Genomic DNA, 22,436 nt, shown 5'->3' with positions numbered 1-22,436 from the left:
ATGGTCAGGGGTCCCTTTACCTTTACCGAAAATTGCTCACCTGCAGGACCACCACAGACTATCGCACTCACATCGATGAAGCCACCAATTGTCTGCAGGCTCGCCGAAAGCAAGCACCAATCACCCGCCCAATTGCCAGTAGCCAGTGGACCTTGCCACACCCACCAATCACCCGCAAAAAAGCCATTGACAATCTCCTGCTCGCGGCAGCCACCAATTGCCCGTCCCACCTCTCCACTATCCGTGCATAGGACGACCCCCAATATTTTAACATACTTTTAAAATAAAATAACCTTGTCTTATACACGGAAAAATCTGGTACATTCCTTCCCAATGTAACTTATAAGGAGAGGAAGTGATAGCAAGGTGCTGGTCCTACCACTGCAGTTGTATGGCATCCGACTCCCACCCCTGACATCCCTGTGTAGGGTTTCTGAGCAGGGGACCCTATGTGTTAATAGGAAATATATAATAATAATAATAATAATAATAATAATAATAATAATAATAATTTATTATTTATACCCCGCCCATCTGGCTGAGTTTCCCCAGCCACTCTGGACGGCTTCCAATTGAGTGTTAAAAACAATACAGCATTAAATATTAAAAACTTCCCTAAACAGGGCTGCCTTCAGATGTCTTTTAAAGAGACGATAGCTGCTTATTTCCTTCACATCTGAAGGGAGGGTGTTCCACAGGGTGGGCGCCACAACCGAGAAGGCCCTCTGTCTGGTTCCTTGTAACCTCACTTCTCACAGTGAGGGAACCGCCAGAAGGCCCTCGGCACTGGACCTCAGTGTTTGGGCTGGATGATGGGGGTGGAGATGATCCTTCAGGTATACAGGACCGAGGCCGTTTAGGGCCTTAAAGGTCAGCACCAACACTTTGAATTGTGCTCGGAAACGTACTGGGAGCCAATGCCGATCTCTCAGGACCGCTGTTATATGGTCCCGGCGGCCACTCCCAGTCACCAGTCTAGCTGCCGCATTCTGGATTAATTGCAGTTTCCGGGTCACCTTCAAAGGTAGCCCGACGTAGAGCGCATTGCAGTAGTCCTGCAATTCTGTGCAGGGAGGGGTTCAGATTGCCTGATTCGTGCTTAGACATGGGGGCAAGGCTTAGAAGCATCCGGGATTTGGATATCAGCCTGCCCCTTGTACTTCTGGATCTCTCTTTCTTAAAAAAAATAAAAATCAATATTATTTTTCATTTCATTTCTATACCGATTTATATTTTTTTTGGGGGGGGGAGGGAATTCTCAACCTACATGAAAACATCCAATAAAACAACCCGGAATGAAACATTACAGAAGAAAGTCAAATATAAATCACAGAACTGTAGCATTGGAATAACCGACGAGGGTCATCTAGTCCAACCCTGTAAAATGCAGGAATCTCTTGACCCCATGTGGGGCTCGAACGCATGACTCTGAGATCAAGGGTCTGAGCTGCCCCAGGAAAAGTGTGCCTTCAACATAATGGACAGGAAATGGAAATATTATCTTAAAAGATTCAAAATGAAAGAATCCAAAGGGAACTGCAGGAGGAACAACAGACTTGACTGGCAGATCTGCGTGGTCTGCTTGATGCAAATTTCCTTGGACACTCCCTTACTTTGATTATTTGTTTTAGAAGCTTCCCCCCCCCCTTTTTGAATAGTGTGTTCACTGGAACAAAATTTACAAAATAGTGGCTTCTTTTGTTCTCTATGATGGACTGGAATGTTCGCCTCCTTATGCATGCAAAGCATACATTCAAAAATAAAAAAACCCTCTTCTTCAGTTTATATATAATTGCTGATAAGCTAAAAGGCTTGCCTGAAGCCCTATCTGATTTGGTTGTGGTTCTATACTTGCAGAGCATTGCTTTTAATATGAACTTTCTGTATTTTATTGTATTTTAGTATTTTACTGTATTTTAATATTCTGTTGTAAGCTGCCCAGAGTGGCTGGGGAAACCCAGCCAGATGGGCGGGGTATAAATTAATTAATTAATTATTATTATTATTATTATTATTATTATTATTATTATTATATAGTAGGTTTATATGTCTCTCTCTCCCCCCCCCAAATTGTTTATCTGTTACATTTGAAAATGAGCTTGTTTATGTCAGAGTTTAATACTAAGACTTCCATGACTGTGAACATCTGGCTTTTGCCTTGGGGAGGTGACTAACCTATTTTATTTGTTCCCAGACAAGAGCTTTAGGGAGATACAATTAGAACTTAGAAACGTTTTAGTGTGTTATCAATTTATGCACTTGGATTGCCAGATCCCAGCTTTATTATTATTATTATTATTATTATTATTATTATTATTATTATTTTAAAAAACCCAGTAGTAAATGAACGCAAGATCGGATATTGGCTGTCTGTCATGTGCTAAATAGAGTAATAAACAAGGCCAGGATTTGGGTCGCCCATCAAATATTTGTTTCTTCCTCACTGCGGATCAATTGTTCATCTGTGTGACGCATGTTTTTGTTTTCTGCAAGGCTGGGGCACATAGATATCGACCCGAGTTCATTCACAACGCAAGAACTCAAGAAGGCTTTGTCTAAAATGAAGAAAAACATGAAGACAGATGATACACTGGCTCAAAAGGTAGTATCCGAGAAAATGCGACATAGCGTTGAAACATAGCAAACATAGCACTGAAAGCATAGTTATTATGTTCTTAGCTCAAAATGGGGAAAATAGATGAGGGAAGCCTATAAAAGGTAAAGGTACCCCTGCCCGTACGGGCCAGTCTTGGCAGACTCTGGGGTTGTGCGCCCATCTCACTCAAGAGGCCGGGGGCCAGCGCTGTCCGCAGACACTTCCGGGTCACGTGGCCAGCGTGACGAAGCTGCTCTGGCGAGCCACAGCCGCACACGGAAACGCCGTTTACCTTCCCACTGGTAAGCGGTCCCTATTTATCTACTTGCACTTAGGGGTGCTTTCGAACTGCTAGGTTGGCAGGCGCTGGGACCGAGCAGCGGGAGCGCACCCCGCCGCGGGGATTCGAACCGCCGACCTTTCGATTGACAAGCCCTAGGCGCTGAGGCTTTTACCCACAGCGCCACCCGCGTCCCTTGAGGGAAGCCTATACTCTGAGGCAAACTCAACTCAAAGCAGAGTTGCTATGGAATTTCGGAGTCGAAAAACCTGCCGCAAATACGGGGCTTCCGCTTGAAATTTCATACGAGATTTGTCAAACTATGCTGCCTGGCAAGAAATGGGAAACACAAACTTCTAGCACAGACTCCTTTTGTTTCGGCAGACTCCTGAGAATTTCTGCTTTCATTTTACAGCTGTCTCTCTTTTTAAAAAAATTATGTAATCATTTTTTCGATACAAACAACAACCGCAAATGACACATACAACAAAAACCGTAATAACAATAATAACACAATTTGACAATTCAGATTTGAATACACTGATGTACCTATGACTACACCTTTTTTTAACAATATTTTCCCACCTCTCTCTCCTCCCCCTACTTCCCACCGCTATCCGCCTTATCGCTTAAATATTCCTTCCAGATTTCTTCATATTTATCCATTCTTATTTTGGGTCAACATGCAATTCGTTCGTATGTAGCTAATCTGTCCATATTATCAATCCATGTGCTCAATGGAATCTTTTTGTGGCTCTTCCAATTCATCAAAACAAGTTTTTTTTCTGCTTCTAATATAGCACGCTACATCCTTTTTTTTTTGACCCCTTGAAATCTCCCACGTTTCCGGAATAGAACTTAGAATTAAATTCAATTCCCCTAAATAACAATTTCTTTTTTTTACTCTTGCTATAAATATCCTCACCTTGCACCAAAATGATCTTATCATCGGGCAGTTAATCATCATATGTACTAAGTTCGCATTTTTACTCCAACATCTCCTGCAATTTGTCTGCACATGTTATTTTCTTCTGGTATAGTTTTGCTGGAGTCCAGTGGACTCTGAATATTATTTTCTGTTGAATAAGTCTTAGTCTTAGATCCATAGAGGCTATTTCTGTTGATTTTATAATTGACTCCCATATATCATTTGTTATCTGTACCCCTAACTCTTCACTCCATTTTTGTCTTTCATATTCTAAATCATATTTTTTCCTGTTGAGTAGGGTTTTATATGAAAGGACGCAGGTGGCACTGTGGGTTAAACCATAGAGCCTAGGACTTGCCGATCAGAAGGCCGGCAATTCGAATCTCTGTGATAGGGTGAGCTCCCATTGCTCGGTCCCTGCTCCTGCCAACCTAGTAGTTTAAAAGCACGTCAAAGTGCAAGTAGATAAATAGGTACCGCTCTGGCAGGAAGGTAAACGGCGTTTCCGTGCGCTGCTCTGGTTCGCCAGAAGCGGCTTAGTCTTGCTGGCCTCATGACCCGGAAGCTGTACGCCGGCTCCCTCGGCCAATAAAGCGAGATGAGCGCCGCAACCCCAGAGTCGGCCACGACTGGACCTAATGGTCAGGGGTCCCTTTACCTTTACCTTTACATGTTCGTTCAGCCCTTCTCCCATGGTTCTCTTGCAAACACCGCTTTCACTCGCTCAGATTTTCTCACACATATTTTGGTTTTCGTTCCATAAATTCAATAATTTCTACGACAGCGTAAGCTGCCAATTAGGAGAACCTAACACTTTGATGGTAACCTATAGCTGTATCCAGCTGTGTTTCAGATGAAAGCAATGTGTACAAAACTGAACAGATTAAAGAGGATTTAGGGGGGAAAAGAAAAGAAACTTGGACAGCAAACCGCAACAGTAAATGCTTTCTCACGGGAGCTTTTCATTTCCCTCATCAAAGCTTCAGCTTCCCTGCCAAGGTGCTAGTGGGACTCTGGTGCAGATGTTTAACTGATAATCAATCACGGCCAGTCCATCATTTGAAAAATAAGACTTTAGAGCCGCCTTGCCCCCAAACAGCAACACCCTGAGACCTCTGGTTACAGGGTGGTATACAATAAATAAATAAACTAAATAAATAAACTAGACATTTTGTTTTGGCGACTTAACCTTGGTTTAAAGAGCCATTTGGCACCTAGCTTGCGTATTGTGAGATTCTAACACTGCACTTGAGGCAAATCATAAGAGTGCTTTTAAGAGAGACAATGATGACATTGTTTTAAAAAGGTAAAGGTGTTACGAAAAAGGAGCAATGCAGAAGCGAGCTCCAGGTGGCTGGAATGCCAAACAGGATGTTGATGTTTTGGGACTGTACCGTGGGAACAAGGGACAGTCTATTCAGTGCACTGAGCACCAGATGTTAGCTCAGAGTGTCACATGACCCTGTACTGGAAGTACATGGGAGGAGTTTTCTCTCTCTGCTCTTGGTGATGAGAGAGTACAGACACGATTTCTCTGTACTGCTGGAAAGACAGGAATAAAGGCATGTAAATACATTTCTGTCTGTCTCTTTCCCCTCCCTGGGAATGGGAGGGGTGAAGTGGTGTGTTCTTCTTCATGTTGAGAAGGATCGCCGATTCAGACCTCCCCTCGTCTTGCCGGGAGTCGCTGACAGGGAGGTCAACAAGGATTCAAGCCGGGCACCTGGAGGGTGGCCAATTCCTCTGACCTTACTGGCTTGAATCAACAAAAGGGACCCCTGACCGTTAGGTCCATTCATGGCCGACTCTGGGGTTGCAGCGCTCATCTCGCTTTATTGGCTGAGGGAGCCGGCGTACAGCTTCCGGGTCATGTGGCCAGCATGACTAAGCCGCTTCTGGCGAATCAGAGCAGCGCATGGAAACAACGTTTACCTTCCCACCTATTTATCTACTTGCACTTTGACGTGCTTTCGAACTGCTAGGTTGGCAGGAGCAGGGACTGAGCAACAGGAGCTCACCCCATCGCGGGGATTCGAACCGCCGACCTTCTGATCGGCAAGTCCTAGGCTCTGTGGTTTAACCCACAGCGCCACGCGTGGGACTTCCGGGTTAGCGCCATCGGCGAATGGCGGATTCCCTCCGAGTTCCGGAGGGAATCGGCTCCGCAGGATTTGGGTCTTCCCGCTGCGGCGACGCGGGGACCCTTAAAAATCACAGGCGGTGAAGCCTGTGAACCTGGTGACTCGGCGGGCACCATTTGCGCCCCCCCGACCTGCGAAGGAGCCTTTTTAAAGGCTTCGGAACGGGGGACGGGGTGAGCGGCGCGGTGCTGAGAGTCGACTGCTTCTCCTGCGGAGTGAAGCCGCATTGCCATGGCCGGAGAGCGCTGACTTCTTCTTGTGAGTAATTGGACTTTAAAGCAACAACCTGTGAGTAGTACGGAAATTGGATTTGCAAAGAATTTTTTTTTTTTTAATTAGGCATGATCGGGGAAGGCGCAAACAGGAAGTCCGTCTCCCCGTCTTGTAAATAATCTAAAGCAAGGACCTGCTAACTAAGGTCGAGAAAATCTTTTCTTGTTTATTGGGTAAAAGACATTAATTTCACGATTTGGCAGTATAAGAAATCTTATTGGAGGATAAGAGCTAATTTTGGGAGCTGAAGTGCCACCCCCCGGACCCGGGAGTGATCCGCGAGAGAGCCTGTTGAAGAGGTATTGAAGAGTTTGACAGATGTCAAATTAGCTGTCAAGACTGAAAAAGAGAACTTTGTTTCTGTTGTCTCTGCTGGTTATATTTGTTACAATTTGGTTATAATTTGTTGAAAACAAGGAAGAACTGATACAAAGTAACTTGACTTTTGGATTTGAACTGGAAGGAATATTAAGTAACCAAAATCCCTCTAGAGGGGGTTTTGGGACATTACAAGAATGGCTGAAGGAGGGAAAATACAAGCTAAATTGGACAGAGTTTTTGTTCTCTTGGGAAAGTTACAAGGCCAAATTGATGTTTTGGCTACAAATGTTGCAACAGACTTAACAGTAAACAAATCCATTGAATTTGATAAGGAATTGACTCAGGAAGTCCATGCAGCTGGACAAGAAGAGAAACTTGAGAGCTTTGAGAGTGTGGAGAAAGAGATATATGTTGTTCCTGAGGAAAAGGAAGGAGGAGCTGTAATGCTGCAGATGACAAAGGAGAGCCAGAGGCCTGACATGATGGCTACAAAGGAAAATAAGAACTGGATGTCGAAAATCTGGTTTGAATTGGAGATTGAAGAATGGAGAGATCTCCTTATGTGGAGATCTGAAGATCCAAGGATTACAAATCTGATTAAGGTGGAAGTTGGAGCTTTGGGGACATTTGGACTTGAAAGGAGTAAGAAACAAGATTCGGGCTCCACTTTTAAGTATGGAGGTCTGGCTGGAAGAAACATGGATCCCATTGGGCTAGAGCTTCTCCGAGATCTGGTGTTTAATATTAAGGACCATCAAAAAGGAATTGAGAGAGAATTAAGAGCCTCGGACGTGAGATCTCCAGGCTGATAGTAGATTAAGACTGATGGACATTTCTTGGGGATTGAAACCGGGAAAGGGGGGGGATGGAGTTTGGGAATCCAAAGGGTGCATAATTATAATCTGTTTTTGTTTTTATTCTGTTTTGTTATTTGTATGAAGAGTGGGGAAGTCGTGGAAGGGAACTTGGGTCGACTTTAGAAAAAGGTTTTAAGAATGAGCACTGATGCATAAATATTGATGTTTATAAGGTAAAATTGGCTTTTTTAAAATGATCTAAATAGAAAAAGGTAAAAAATTAGGGATAAGAACTTGTTGAATTAACAATTTGAATTGGAATATAAGAAGGGGAGGTGTGGGGAAGTCAGGGAAATATGTTATAGAAAAATAAGGATTGTGAACTCTATGTGTTTTTAAACTTTTTTGTTTTTCCTTTTTGATTTTTTTAATGTATTAAAGTGGAAAATTTCAATAAATATCTTTTTAAAAAAATAAAATAACCCACAGCGCCACCCGCGTCCCTTGACATTGTTTTACTTGGTCTAATATCCTAACCTTTCTAGTAATTATCCATGATTTGCCAGAAAACCAGTCCTGAGTGATGGAATACTCCAGTTTGCATGGCAAGAGGTGCTGGTTTTTTTCCATCATTTTGATAGGCTGCCTCCAGTTCAGCCTATTAGACCTCGTAAACTGAGGGAGGTACTTAACAACCTAGAGCAGAAGTGGTTAACCTCTGATCCTCCAGATGTTGTTGAGACTCCTTTTTTCATATTCTTTTTATTAGCTCTCAAACAATTTAACCAATTCAATTTCAATACAATAAAAGGCTTTTGACTTCCCATCCTTACTTCCATGATGTTTCTATTCAAATCTGCTGCCATGAATGTAATATTTCTCTAAAACATATATCCTACATTACATTCCTTTCTCATTCTCATTCCTTTGCTTATATTTCAAGTCCTGCCTGCGATTTCATTTTACTATGATATTTTCCTCAGATAAGTCAAAAAGGGGCTCCATTCTTTTCTTCTTCTTTGTCTCACATTTTTGCCATCTCCACGTTGTCCAATAATTTCAAAATCCACCCCTCTTTTGATGGAACTTCTTTTCATTTCTGTGCATACAGAATTCTGGCTGTGGTAGGAGCAAACCTAAATAGTTTAACCAATTTTCGGGGGACCTCTGTGCCTATTGTTCCCAAAAGAAATGTTTCAGGCTTTTTTGGGGAATGATTTCTTCCTCACCATCTTCTTCAATTCATTATGTATCATTTCCCAAAAAGCCTGCCACTTTTTTTTACAAGTCCACCACACATGGAAAAAGATGTTGAGACTCCTCACTCGCAACTGCTGCAGCCAGCATGGCGAATGGCCATGGGAGACGGACGTTTTAGTTCAGCAATGTCTGGGAATGCCAAAAATCCGCTCCCCCCCCCCAGCCTTAGGGAATGGAGGTTAATTTTCAGTTCCCTTGCTACAAAACATTAGCAAAATGATCCATGGCTGCCAATTAAGAGTAGTTTCCTTAGGAATTCATTAGCATTTTTCAATGCTTTGGGGCCTGGCTGTGACGTTGAAAGGTATTTTAGTCTCATGGAAGGTTTTTTTTGCTCTTTATGTGGGGCTCTTGAACCTTATATTTTTTCATTTTAGGAAGAGGCTCTTAAATCAGCAAAAGCTCGGAGGCTGTAATGCAGCCCCTTCACCTTGGCCCGTTAACACTCATTAATATGAAGCTCAATTATTCCCTGAATGCTTAGGGTTAAAGATGACGTTACTGGAAATTGTCAGTTAAAAATGTATTGGGAATAGTCTCCAGCCCCTTGTGTGTGAAAGTTTGGAGGAAGTCCCAGCCGGCTTTTAGGGAAAAGACATCTTGTCGGGTTTGATTTCCAGGAGCTGTGTGCGAGTGACGAGATTTCACGGGAGAGGACCTAATTTCCCTTTCTGATGTCTGTTGGGTAACCTAATCTGTTAAGCATTTTTAATTAACTATCTTGTAAGAGCCGCAAATAGAATCTAAAGAAAACATAATTAGTAAATAATGAGGAGTGTTGCTTGCTGTTTGCAAATCACACTTCTTGTCTTTTCACTGCATTCTGGCAGCTGCTTGACTTTGAACTTTGAGAAAGTCATTTTCCTTCTCTTGAGGCTCCTGTCCTAAAACTAATTCATATGTTTAATATCACCTGTTGCAGGTGCTGCTGAATATTTAAGTCGCGGTCTACTCATATGTGAGCAGTGCAACAGATGAGACTTGTGCAATACTGCAGCTCAGCTTCTGTGAGCAAGGTGTAGACCACAGGGTCTAAGCGCAGCTTTGGAGAGAGTAATGTGAAGCAGTGGGAGGTCAGAAGAATTACTGTATTTTTTGCTCTATAAGACTCACTTTTTCCCTCCTAAAAAGTAAGGGGAAATGTGTGTGCGTCTTATGGAGCGAATGCAGGCTGTGCAGCTATCCCAGAAGCCAGAACAGCAAGAGGGATTGCTGCTTTCACTGCGCAGCGATCCCTCTTGCTGTTCTGGCTTCTGAGATTCAGAATATTTATTTTCTTGTTTTTCCTCCTCCAAAAACTAGGTGCGTCTTGTGGTCTGATGCGGCTTATAGAGTGAAAAATACGGTAATGCAACCTGCCTCCCCACAGCTGCTTTTAAGTTTAAAACAACCGTAAGATCCAGTCAGGGATGCGGGTGGCGCTGTGGGTCAAACCATAGAGCCTAGGACTTGCCGATCAGAAGGTCGGCGGTTCGAATCCCCGCGACGGGGTGAGCTCCCGTTGCTCGGTCCCTGCTCCTGCCAACCTAGCAGTTCGAAAGCATGCCAGTGCAAGTAGATAAATAGGTACCGCTCTGGCGGGAAGGTAAACGGCGTTTCCGTACGCTGCTCTGGTTTGCCAGAAGCGGCTTAGTCATGCTGGCCACATGACCCGGAAGCTGTACGCCGGCTCCCTCGGCCAATAGAGCGAGATGAGTGCCTCAAACCCAGAGTCGGTCACGACTGGACCTAATGGTCAGGGGTCCCTTTACCTTTACCTAAGATCCAGTCACATATCTTCCATCTTGTTTTGTCCCTTAGAATATCTAGTTGCATCTTCAGCATGAATGAAATTATACATGGCCCTTTGTTTTTCACCGAATTAACAGAGGTTACTCATATATACCTAAACGCAAACAAAATAATTAACTTTGGCGGTGTTTTAATTTTGGTGTGTGCTATTTCGGTTTGTTTTCCCCTTGATTCCAAGGCTCATCAGGAAGATGTCAGGAGAAGATTCCGTCCCATTGAAAAACTTAAGGAAGAGTTCAGAGAGCTCAACCTGCAACTAGAAACAGACTTTGAAATTATGTTTAAATTAATCAACAAATTCAACAGTTCCACTTCGACGCTGGAGGAGAAAATAACAGCACTTCATGATCTCGAATACTACGTTCATCAGGTAAGAAGACTTTTTAAAATAAACATTGGCAGCTGGTGTGCAATGTTCCGGGAACGTGGAATCGTAAAAATAGATTTCTTGCAGTACCAGATGTTGCAGAATTGTGGCACCCGGCTTCTTCTCACAAGGCATTTTACCTAGACAGATGAACACAGTTGTAAGTGTTTGGCTGTAAACACTGTTGTGTGTGAAATTGTGTAAGTGGATTGTAAACATTTGGAACGTGACATTATTAGATGCCAAGTCTTCATTGAACACAATAATGAAGAGTCTTTAATTTGTGCCAGGGCGTGCCAGAATTCATTGTTGTCATTTGTTTGTTTTTGAGTGCCAGGGCTTGTCACCTGGGACTCATAAAGTAATGTGGAAAGTGATGTTGCCACTGGATTCTCCTAGGCTTGAGGAGACGCTTTTGGCTTACGTGGTATAGCTTTTAGGCTGCTCTGAGCCTTGGCATCCGTCCTTTTATAAATTAATCATGGGTTCCTTGTTTGCCCAAAAGGAAAGTCTTCCAGAGCAGTGTTCGTTTAGGACTGCAGTCCTAAGCGCACTTAGTCAACAGCAATTTGCACTAAAATCTACGGGCCTTAAATCTAGGTAAACATGTATGAGTTAATGCTGGTGCTGCTGCAAGAATTTCCCCGACAACAGAATGCAAATTGAAATTTTCGAGGGTGTGCCTTAGGCAGAATATATGAGGAATTTGAAAAGGGAAACCAAAAGAGGGTTCTGTTGATTCTTGTACCCTGGCCTAGGCCATAGGTAAAGGCAAAGGGACCCCTGAACATTAGGTCCAGTCGTGAACGACTCTGGGGTTGTGGCGCTCATCTCGCTTTATTGGCCAAGGGAGCCAGCGTACAGCTTCCGGGTCATGTGGCCAGCATGACTAAGCCGCTTCTGGAGAACCAGAGCAGCACACGGAAACACCGTTTACCTTCCCGCCGGAGCGGTACCTATTTATCTACTTGTACTTTGACGTGCTTCCGAACTGCTAGGTTGGCAGGAGCAGGGACTGAGCAACGGGAGCTCACCCTGTTGCGGGGATTCGAACCGCCGACCTTCTGATTGGCAAGTCCTAGGCTCTGTGATTTAACCCACAGCGCCACCCACTTCCCATGCCTAGGCCATAACCTAGCTTAAATTTCCCTTGTGCATTCATTCCTCTTGTAGGGTTTGTAGACTGCTAGCCTACCGTCGGCGTTTCCTATGCTGAACTGACCCAAGTTCTCGGCCCATGATAAATTCTCAACTCCAGCTATCATTTTAGTTCTGTTCCTTTGCACTTTGTGTAGCTGGAATGCAACCTTGAACCTGAGCAATCTGGACCCAGTGGTTCATATATGGCCTCTCCTGTGCTGTGTCAGAAAAGTACTGCTCCCTCCCTGTTCTTCTTAGACAGGCCTGCCGGAATTTGTCATGGCTAAAATGCCCAGCCTTAGTTAGCGTGTCACACTGTTGGCTCAGTCATCTTACGATCAATATCTCAAGTCCTCTTTCCACCTCATTTGTTCTGGTTGATGAGTTTCTAGTCAATAATACAAATGCTTACTGCCAGTCCCCGAGTATTTCTGACTCTCTAACCCTGCCTGTTAAATTAAAATATAAAACATTTTGTATTGGTAAGAGACATCGAACTCCTCAGGCACCCAACTATGTTCTCCTAGAGAAATAAATTTTCATCTTTTTTTGATAGCGTCGTTCCTTTCAGTAAGAGGAAGCTTTCAGTAAGCCAACCATGTTTTGGTTTTCAGTGATTCCTTCTGTTTTTGATGGTTGTAACAGGATTGGGTCCAGAGTTCCTTTGAGTGGAACTCTGCTCACAGGAAACTTCTGCTGGAGTTTATGGTAGCGTAGAGGTGGGGTTTTTTGTTGCTCCCTGCTCCCCCCACAGCTTCTAGTTGAGAGACCCTCTAGAAGTGTGGGGGTTTGCAGGGGGAATGGGCAAAAATCACCTCCCACCCTTTCCTTGGTGGTAGATATTGCTGGGTATTGATCCTTTCAGTAAATGAAAGGAGCTATTCTGCAAAGCAACACTCTGGATCCCTTTGTATTTTGTATTATTGTATCTTCAGAATTCGAATGTGATGTTCCTGTAGCGAGACGGCATCATACGATTCAAGGCAAGAGGCTTTTGCTTTGCCTTTAATCTTTTTTAAGTGGATGGACCAGGTTCTGATCGTGATTGTTGTACTTCGTGTGTAAATTCTGAATAGAAAAATCAACACCCACCCTTACGTGTAAATGCACAAATCGTTGCTTGAATGTGGAACAACATATTTTATAGGTGGACAATGCAAAAGATTTGCTTTCCATTGGGGGCCTCCAGCTTTTGATTAATGGGCTGAACAGCACGGAGCCGTTGGTGAAGGAATATGCGTCCTTCGTCCTGGGAGCTGCACTGTCCAGGTGAGTATCTGTGTGGATACAATAATAATAATAATAATAATAATAAATTTTATTTATACCCCGCCCTCCCCAGCCAAGGCTGGGCTCAGGGCGGCTAACAAGCAATAATAAAAACAAGTTGAATGAATACAGCGGTGCCTCGCAAGACGAAAAGAATCCGTTCCACGATTCTGTTCGTCTAACTGTTTTTTCGTCTTGCAAAGCAAGCCCATTGACAGCTTAGCGGATTAGCGCTACAGCGGTCTAGCGGCTTTCAGCGATCAGCTGTTAAGCGGCTTATCAGCGGAACAGCTGATAAGCGGCTTAGCGGCTTAGCAAAAGGGGGAAAAAGCGAAAAAAACCCGCGGGGACTCGCAATATTTTTTCGTCTTGCGAAGCAACCCCATAGGGAAATTCGTTTTGCGAAGCGCCTCCAAAACGGAAAACCCTTTCGTCTAGCGGGTTTTCCGTCTTGCGAGGCGTTTGTCTTGCGGGGCACCACTGTACAACTTAAAAACAAGATTAAAATACAACATTAAAACATTAAAATGCAGCCTCATCACAGGAGGAAAAAGGAAAAAGAAAGAGGGGGAGGGAATCAAATTGACTCCAAGCCAAAGGCCAGGCAGAACAACTCTGTCTTAGAGGCCCTGCGGAAAGAAATCAGATCCTGCAGGGCCCTGGTCTCATGAGACAGAGCGTTCCACCAGGCCGGAGCCAGAGTTGAAAAGGCCCTGGCTCTGGTTGAGGCTAATCTAACTTCCTTAGGGCCCGGGACCTCTAGGGTGTTGCTATTTATGGACCTTAAGGTCCTCCATGGGGCATACTGGGAGAGGAAGTCCCGTAGGTACGAGGGTCCTAGGCCGTGAAGGGCTTTAAAGGTCAAAACCAGCACCTTAAATCTGACCCGATACTCCACTGGGAGCCAGTGCAACTGGTAAAGCACTGGGTGAATATGCTCCCATGGCAGAGACCCTGTGAGGAGCCTTGCTGCAGCATTCTGCACCCGCTGGAGTTTCTGGGATAGCTTCAAGGGCAGCCCCGCATAGAGCGAATTACAGTAGTCAAGCCTGGAGGTGACCGTCAGATGGATCACTGTGGCCAGGTCGGGGCGGGAAAGGTAAGGGACCAACTGCTTGATGCAGTTGAGAAAGAATGCGTCAGGCCAGATTAACCTTAAGAAATGGGCAGTAATAGTCTCCCTCATTAGACAGGGTGGGCACAGATTCGGCCACCGTGCTGTGTGGTCAACTGCTTGGTGCTCCTTGATGTCAGAATTAGTAATTTCAGAAACGATTAAAGATGCCCTGTGGTTACCGGGCAACTGCGCAAGGCTACTTACTGGTCCTAAAATTGACCAAACAGGTGCCCAGTGGCTTCAGTGTGACTAAGCAAAAAGGAGTGACCTCATTCAGTTGTTCAGGTAGAGGTTTCCAGGATGCCAGGTATTTTTCACAGCATAGAAACAAGATGCTGGAGCAGAGACTGTGGTAATCAGATGGTGATTTATTTAAAAAATGAAAATGAAAATAAATGTCTTGCTGAAAGGATTCAAGGCCCTTCAGAAACCTAACGCCGAATGATAATGTATGCTGTACCAACGCAGAGAAGTGTTGCTTGAATAAGATTTCCAGAGAGGGCAAAGCCCTGTTGCAGGTCATATATGCACCTTTCGGGTTTGTCCTTCTCAAAGCGAAGTACTGAACCACTTCAGCTTTAGAATGTCTCGCGTCCACTAAGATTTTAAATTGCCATAGGACTCCTTTAGTTTATGGTGATGTAGCATGGATAGTAGAACGTGTTCCAGTTTGGTCTCTTTCCCCCCCTCTTTTATTGAAGAAGAACAGAGTGTGTGTGTTTGAATGATTTTATTTTTCGTTTTACAATAATCACACAAATACACATATACTAAAATACATCTAATTGATTCGACTTCCCTCCTCCCCCTCAGTGGTTTCTTATACTTTCACCTTTACTACTGCAGATCCCAATTAATTCTGTTTATTGATTACTCCTTAGACTCTACAAACACACACACACACACACACACACACACACACACACACACACGAAGTCTAAGGAGTAATCAGTAAACAGAATTAACACACACACACACAGACACACACACACACACACACACACCACTGCTTGATTCATATTAATCCTGCTGATGAATTAAGTTGTTTGCAATAGTTTTTCAAATAGTCTATCAATTTTCCCCATTTTTTATTTAATGTTTTTCTTCTTCTTTTTCTTCTTGGTTTCTCATTCTTCCAGTAAAGGTAAAGGTAAAGGTAAAGGGACCCCTGGCCATTATGTCCAGTCATGTCCGACTCTGGGGTTGCAGCGCTCATCTCGCTTTATTGGCCGAGGGAGCCGGCGTACAGCTTCCAGGTCATGTGGCCAGCATGACTAAGCCGCTTCTGGCGAACCAGAGTAGTGCACGGAAACGCCGTTTACCTTCCCGCCAGAGCGCTACCTATTTATATACTTGCACTTGATGTGCTTTTGAACTGCTAGGTCGGCAGGAGCAGGGACCCAGCAATGGGAGCTCACCCTGTCGTGGGGATTCGAACCGCCAACCTTCTGATCGGCAAGTCCTAGGCTCTGTGGTTTAACCCACAGCGCCACCCACGTCTCTTTCTTCCAGTAAGTTCCGCCATTTCCTCATAGTCCATCTGTTTTGTCTGCCAGTCCTCCTTGGTAGAAACCGTTTCTCATTTCCATCTCTGAGCACAGAACGGGATATTTTAATGCCGTCCTCATTGCAGAGTGGAGGGGATATATGAATTGAAAACATCTAGTAAACCAGATCAGTAGTTGGGTTCCTATCAAGGGTATATGGCAAGCCAACATGGCAGTGATGAGGGATTGAGGATTGGTGTGATCGCTCTGTGGCATTATGGCAGTGGACAAAGCTGTATTGTAGCTTTTGAATAATAATAATTTGAATAAATGTGTTTAGATGAATGAATGAATAACAAACGTGCCCACTGATACTAGTTGGTGGGAATAGATTGCTGTTGCTCCACACTGTAGTGGCACGTAAGCCATGGTTCAAAGTGGTTGTGAGTATTGTTGACCTTCTACCTGAGCCCTTTAGGATCTGTTATTTATTAGCCACCGATAAGCTCCCACTTACTAAATATCATCGGTACTTGTGTGACTTCCTGTGGCATTACGTTTCTGAGAGGCTAGTCTGCATTCTGTAGCAAGGAAATGCTGCCAAAGGCAATATTAAGACACTTCCTGTCCATTTTATTCTTAAATTTCATTTGAAGCTTTTTGTTCCAGAATCCTCTGCTTTCGGCCTGGGACTTCATTAGCGCTTTTTATGGTATAAGGAAAGTTTTCCGTGCTGCTGAAATTCTTTCGGCTACCAAACAACCTTCACACCTGCCAGAAATGTTTTTTTTTTAAAAAAAAAAATCAATGGAGAAATTAAGTACTGGGCAGTGGAAAGAAACGCAAGCCTTATTGATTTACAGCGTACTCTTCTGCATAAATCTACTTGGAAATAAGTCCTGCTGAGTTCGGTGGGACTTATTATCAGGTAATTGCGTGTATAGGTTTGCAGCCTTTGTGAACTGCCTAGAAAATGGCTGAAATTCATGTCATGTGCCCAAAGTAATGGCAAATGTAAGCCACATTGTGGGCTCTTCAGTGTAGAGGACTGAATCCATGAAACTGTTTTCTGCTCCATTATTCAATCCATGTGAATTCATGGTTCTGGCCAGGGCAGGCCCAATACATTTTGGAACCTGGTGTTGACCCCAAAATGGTGTTCCCCCCTCTCTGCTAGGGAAGATCAACAGCAGGAACAAGGGAGGAGGGGAGAGGAGAAAGACTGACATTGGGATCTGCTGCCCCTGTGGATCTTAATGTTGTTTAGTCGTTTAGTCGTGTCCGACTCTTCGTGAGTCGTGACCCCCTGGACCAGAGCACGCCAGGCACTTCTGTCTTCCACTGCCTCCCGCAGTTTGGTCAAACTCATGTTTGTAGCTTCGAGAACACTGTCCCACCATCTCGTCCTCTGTCGTCCCCTTCTCCTTGTGCCCTCCATCTTTCCCAACATCAGGGTCTTTTCCAGGGAGTCTTCTCTTCTCATGAGGTGGCCAAAGTCTTGGAGCCTCAGCTTCAGGATCTGTCCTTCCAGTGAGCACTCAGGGCTGATTTCCTTCAGAATGGAGAGGTTTGATCTCCTTGCAGTCCATGGGACTCTCAAGAGTCTCCTCCAGCACCATAATTCAAAAGCATCCATTCTTCGGCAATCAGCCTTCTTTATGGTCCAGTGGATCTTAATAATAATAATAATAATAATAATAATAATAATAATAATAATAATAAATGTTATTTATACCCCGCCCTCCCCAGCCAAGACCGCGCACAGGGTGGCTAACAACCAATAATAAAAACAAGTTGATTAAAATACAATTTAAAAAACAAGATTAAAATACAACATTAAAACATTAGCATGCAGCCTCTTCACAGGAGGAGAAAGGAAAAAGAAAGGGGGGGAGGGAATCAAACAGATTCTAAGCCAAAGGCCAGGATCTTGCCGCCCAAGGCAATTGCCTCACCTTGCCTCAAGGTTGGGCCGGTCCCAGTTCTTGCTGTGTGGTTCAAGCACTGTTTTCCCCACAGCATCGATATTTGTCCATTTTTCCTTTGCCTCCCTCATAACGTGTTTGAATTGTAGCAACAGTAAGAAGCCTCTGTAGAAGCCAAATGAGTCTAAATAATATTGATGTGGTTGTGTTTTTTGAAAAACTAGTGAAGGTTCTCTTTCACTGCATGGATTTTTCTTTGAATGCCTGAATCCAGATTTCTAGAGGCTGTGTGTATTATTAAAACCGTGTTGTGCTTAGTGTGTGGTTATCATGAAAGAAAAACGCAGACAACCGGTGCCCTAAACAAGCGAATAAAAGCTGGTTATTATGCCGTTCTTCGGGGAGGAAGTTTGGGATGTGTCATGTGGCTTTGTTGTTCAAGACGCAGCACATTGGCCGCGGTGGGAAAAGCCACCCCTAGAGTGATCAGCTGAATGGCAGGCAGCAGAGGTGACAACAGCAGCAGAACAAAGAAAATAACTTGGCTGTGCTTGAAACCAGTATCTCTCTTTTGTGGCACTTCTGGTGGCATCTTGCCTTGAAAGCAAACTTGCCGATGAACTTTAATTGGTCCATCTAGACCAGCATTGTGTTTTCTGTGGTGGACGGGGTCTCTCCCAATACCTTGGAGTCCAGGGGTCAGCAAACTTTTTCAGGAGGGGGCCGGTTCACTGTCCCTCAGACCTTGTGGGGGGCCAGACTAAAAAAAATAAAAATGAACGAATTCCTATGTCCCACAAATAACCCACAGATGCATTTTAAATAAAATCACACATTCTGCTCATGTAAAAACACCAGGCAGGCCCAATAAATAACCCAGAGATTCATTTTAAATAAAAGGACACATTCTACTCATGTAAAAACACGCTAAATCCGCGGGCCGGATTTAGAAGGCCATTGGGCTAGATCCGGTCCCTGGGCCTTAGTTTGCCTACCCTTGCCTTGGACCAACAGGCCTTTGCTGGCTCTGTTGCCTGCAATGTTTTTAACTGAAGAAAAGATTTTAAATGGTCCCTTCTGCATGCTCTGCTCCTGAGTGGTGCCCCATCGCTCGCCACACTTGTCTTGTGTCTTGTCAAAGCATTGTCTCGTTGGTTTCCAGGTACAGCCTCAACTGTTTCCATCACAGGAATTAGATCTATGGTTTAAAGCCTGCAGACTATCCGAACGTTGAATCCCCTGGCTGGAATTGCCCCTTTTTATTCGTGATATAAAGGGACGTGGGTGACGCTGTGGGTTAAACCACAGAGCCTAGGACTTGCCGATCAGAAGGTTGGCGGTTTGAATCCCCGCGATGGGGTGAGCTCCCGTTGCTCGGTCCCTGCTCCTGCCAACCTAGCAGTTCGAAAGCACGTCAAGTGCAAGTAGATAAATAGGTACCGCTCTGGTGGGAAGGTAAACGGCATTTCCGTGTGCTGCTCTGGTTCGCCAGAAGCGGCTTAGTCATGCTGGCCACATGAGACCCGGAAGCTGTACGCCAGCTCCCTCAGCCAGTAAAGCGAGATGAGCGCCGCAACCCCAGAGTCGGCCACAACTGGACTTAATGGTCAGGGGTTCCTTTACCTTTACCTATTTGGGATCTATAGCAAGGAGTTGCTTTCTTCATCTTCATGGCTCTGCCTCGCTGTGACTCATCTATGTGGGAGTGAAGCTTTTTATGCACCTTAAAATTTAAAGAAATGTACTGGTTGTTTTCTTTAGCTATCCATAGAGTATTCCAATTCATTTAGCTGCTTAACAAGTGCTTACAATTTCTAGAGGAGTAGCTGTTTTCCGAAGCAAAAGCAGCAAGGAGCTTTGTGGCACCTTAAAGGTTTAACCAATTTATTATGGTATATGGGGCATTGGAGGCCGTACTTCCGATGGAGAACACGTTGCCGTTTGTCCACCTTCGGTCCCCACCTGCCCTCTGCTTTCACTTGTGGGTCCTTGAAGCTGTCAGTGTGCAGCAGTGGCCACGTCCCGGGAAACGGCTTTGACTGGCCGGCTAAACCAGGTGAGGATAGCTGACAGGTCTCAAACTCTCAATGAGTTAGGCGCTTCCCCTGCATGCGAAGACAGGCTCTGGAGGATTGAGCGGAAGAGACCACTAGTCAAGAAGGCAGTTTCTGCACATGCTGTTGTGAGGAGAACCTGAGCCTACAGGGTTAAACAGCTCAGTGTATGCGGCCTGCCTTCTCTGGGGCGGAGAGATCCTGTAACACATCCGGGATCTGCATTTCTTTGTACATAGCTGTAAATAAAGGGAAGTGTGGGGCAGGTGGGGCTTGTCAAGCAGGAAAGGGAGCCTGTCACGGTCCGGTCTACAGGCAATCGAAGTCCTGGCTGAGGACGTCGGGACCGGGGACAAGATGGCAGGGTGGGAGCAGGAACGAGAGTCCAGAAGCCAGTCCAGAAGCCGGTCAGGAAGCAGGGAGTCACGAAGTCAAGGGTCCGAAGGTCGAGAAGCAAGGAGTCACGAAATCAAGGGTCCGAGGGTCAAGAAGCAAGGAGTCACAAAGTCAAGGGTCCGAGGGTCAAGAAGCAAGGAGTCACGAAGTTAAGGGTCCAAGGGTCGAGAAGCAAGGAGACACGAAGTCAAGGGTCCAAGTGTCAAGAAGCAAGGAGTCACGAAGTCAAGGGTCTGAGCGTCAAGAAGCAAGGAGTCACGAAGTCAAGGGTCCAAGGGTCAAGAAGCAAGGAGTCACGAAGTCAAGGGTCCGAGGGTCGAGAAGCAAGGAGTCACGAAGTCAAGGGTCTGAGGGTCGAGAAGCAAGGAGTCACGAAGTCAAGGGTCTGAGCGTCAAGAAGCAAGGAGTCACGAAGTCAAGGGTCCAAGGGTCAAGAAGCAAGAAGTCAAGGGTCTGAGGGTCAAGAAGCAAGGAGTCAAGAAGTCAAGGGTCTGAGGGTCGAGAAGCAAGGAGTCACAAAGTCAAGGGTCTGAGGGTCGAGAAGCAGGGAGTCAAGAAGTCAAGGGTCCGAGGGTCAAGAAGCAAGGAGTCACGAAGTCAAGGGTCCAAGGGTCAAGAAGCAAGGAGTCACGAAGTCGAGGGTCCGAGGGTCAAGAAGCAAGGAGTCACGAAGTCAAGGGTCCGAGGGTCAAGAAGCAAGGAGTCAAGAAGTCAAGGGTCTGAGGGTCAAGAAGCAAGGAGTCAAGAAGTCAAGGGTCTGAGGGTCGAGAAGCAAGGAGTCACAAAGTCAAGGGTCTGAGGGTCGAGAAGCAGGGAGTCACGAAGTCAAGGGTCCAAGGGTCAAGAAGCAAGGAGTCAAGAAGTCAAGGGTCTGAGGGTCGAGAAGCAAGGAGTCACAAAGTCAAGGGTCCGAGGGTCGAGAAGCAGGGAGTCACAAAGTCAAGGGTCCGAGGGCCAAGAAGCAAGGAGTCACAAAGTCAAGGGTCCGAGGGTCAAGAAGCAGGGACTCAAGAAGTCAAGGGTCTGAGGGTCGAGAAGCAGGGAGTCACGAAGTCAAGGGCCCGAGGGTCGAGAAGCAGGGAGTCACGAAGTCAAGGGTCCGAGGGTTGAAAAGCAGGGAGTCACGAAGTCAAGGGTCTGAGGGTTGAAAAGCAGGGAGTCACGAAGTCAAGGGTCTGAGGGTCAAGAAGCAGGGAGTCACGAAGTCAAGGGTCCGAGGGTCAAGAAGCAAAGAGTCATGAAGCCAAACACAGCAAGGCAGGATGCGTGTTGCTGTGGCAAAGAGCCGAAGGGAAATGCTGACCTCATATCCCTTCCCGGCTCTTGCCACCAGGTGCAGTGAGTTACCAAGCGGCCTTACCTGTGCGGCCGCGCCTTGCCTCTCCAGAACAAACTTGGGAAGGCGCCAGTCCTGCGAAGCCCTACTGGTCACAGGGCCCGGCTCCTGCACACAGAGCTCATCTAGGAGAAGGAAAACTCTGACCCTAAACCTCTGCTGCCTTCAGCGATGTCTTCAGGAGAAGAAAAGGCTAAAGAGTAAACCCTACACAAGTCTGGAGTGGAGTCCCTAAGATGGTTGGATGGCACCTTCCAACTTTCCTTCCAAGTCTGGAATGAAGTCCCTAAGTCCCTTCCTTCCGACAAGGAAGGTGCCAAACGTCTTGGTCTGCTTTCCTCTGGACCACGTCAATGAGGCTGAGGGGGGGGGGGTCTTGTCATCTGGACAGCCCAGGACCTCCATACACACTGCCAGTGCTTTTTTTCTGGAGGGGACACAGGGGTACGCATACCCCTAAACATTTTGTGAATCTAACGGGAGAAGAAACGGGGTTTTTTTTTTAAAAAAAAGTTTCTTCTCTAGCATGGTGAATCGTTAGTTCCGTTGCTACCCCCGATGGCAGCTTCATTTCCTTTCCTGGTGTTTCCTGAGTCTCAGATGGAAGCGGGCGTTTAATGTGTGAAGCAGTGTGGAATGTGGATGTGTGGTGTTTTAGTGACGAAAGTTTTGTCTCATTGAGGGGCAGCATCTCAATATGAGTAATGCATGTTCTTCATACTTTTGTCAGTTTACTGTATTTACTTCCCCTGATTTGAACTATAAAATGGTGATTTTCTTGAGTCAAAATGAGAGTACCTCTAAACATTTTTTAAAGAAAAAAAAGAGCACTGCACACTGCCCATGCTTGCGTCCTGGGGAGAACACTTTGGTGCTGCTAAGGCACTTAGCTTGGCCTGGCCTGGTTTCTCTTCTCTTCTTACCCGCTCCCATTTGAGGCTGGCATGGAGTCATGTTT

The 22,436-nt window shown here is 45.3% G+C and overlaps 1 protein-coding gene across 2 annotated transcripts in view; it reads left to right on the top strand.

Moving 5' to 3' along the window:
- SIL1 (SIL1 nucleotide exchange factor) overlaps window positions 1–22,436 on the top strand; it is a 70,862-nt gene that overhangs the window by 22,027 nt on the left and 26,399 nt on the right. For both annotated transcript variants that reach the window (XM_053380505.1, XM_053380504.1), the window contains 3 exons: window positions 2,494–2,602; window positions 10,566–10,757; window positions 13,042–13,163. In XM_053380505.1, the coding sequence (XP_053236480.1) occupies window positions 2,494–2,602; window positions 10,566–10,757; window positions 13,042–13,163 (423 nt within the window). The remainder of the gene's footprint in view (window positions 1–2,493; window positions 2,603–10,565; window positions 10,758–13,041; window positions 13,164–22,436) is intronic.

This window comes from Podarcis raffonei, chromosome 3 (genome assembly GCF_027172205.1).
Source record: "Podarcis raffonei isolate rPodRaf1 chromosome 3, rPodRaf1.pri, whole genome shotgun sequence".
Taxonomy (NCBI): Eukaryota; Metazoa; Chordata; class Lepidosauria; order Squamata; family Lacertidae; genus Podarcis; species Podarcis raffonei.
This window is presented reverse-complemented; position numbering and strand designations above follow the sequence as displayed.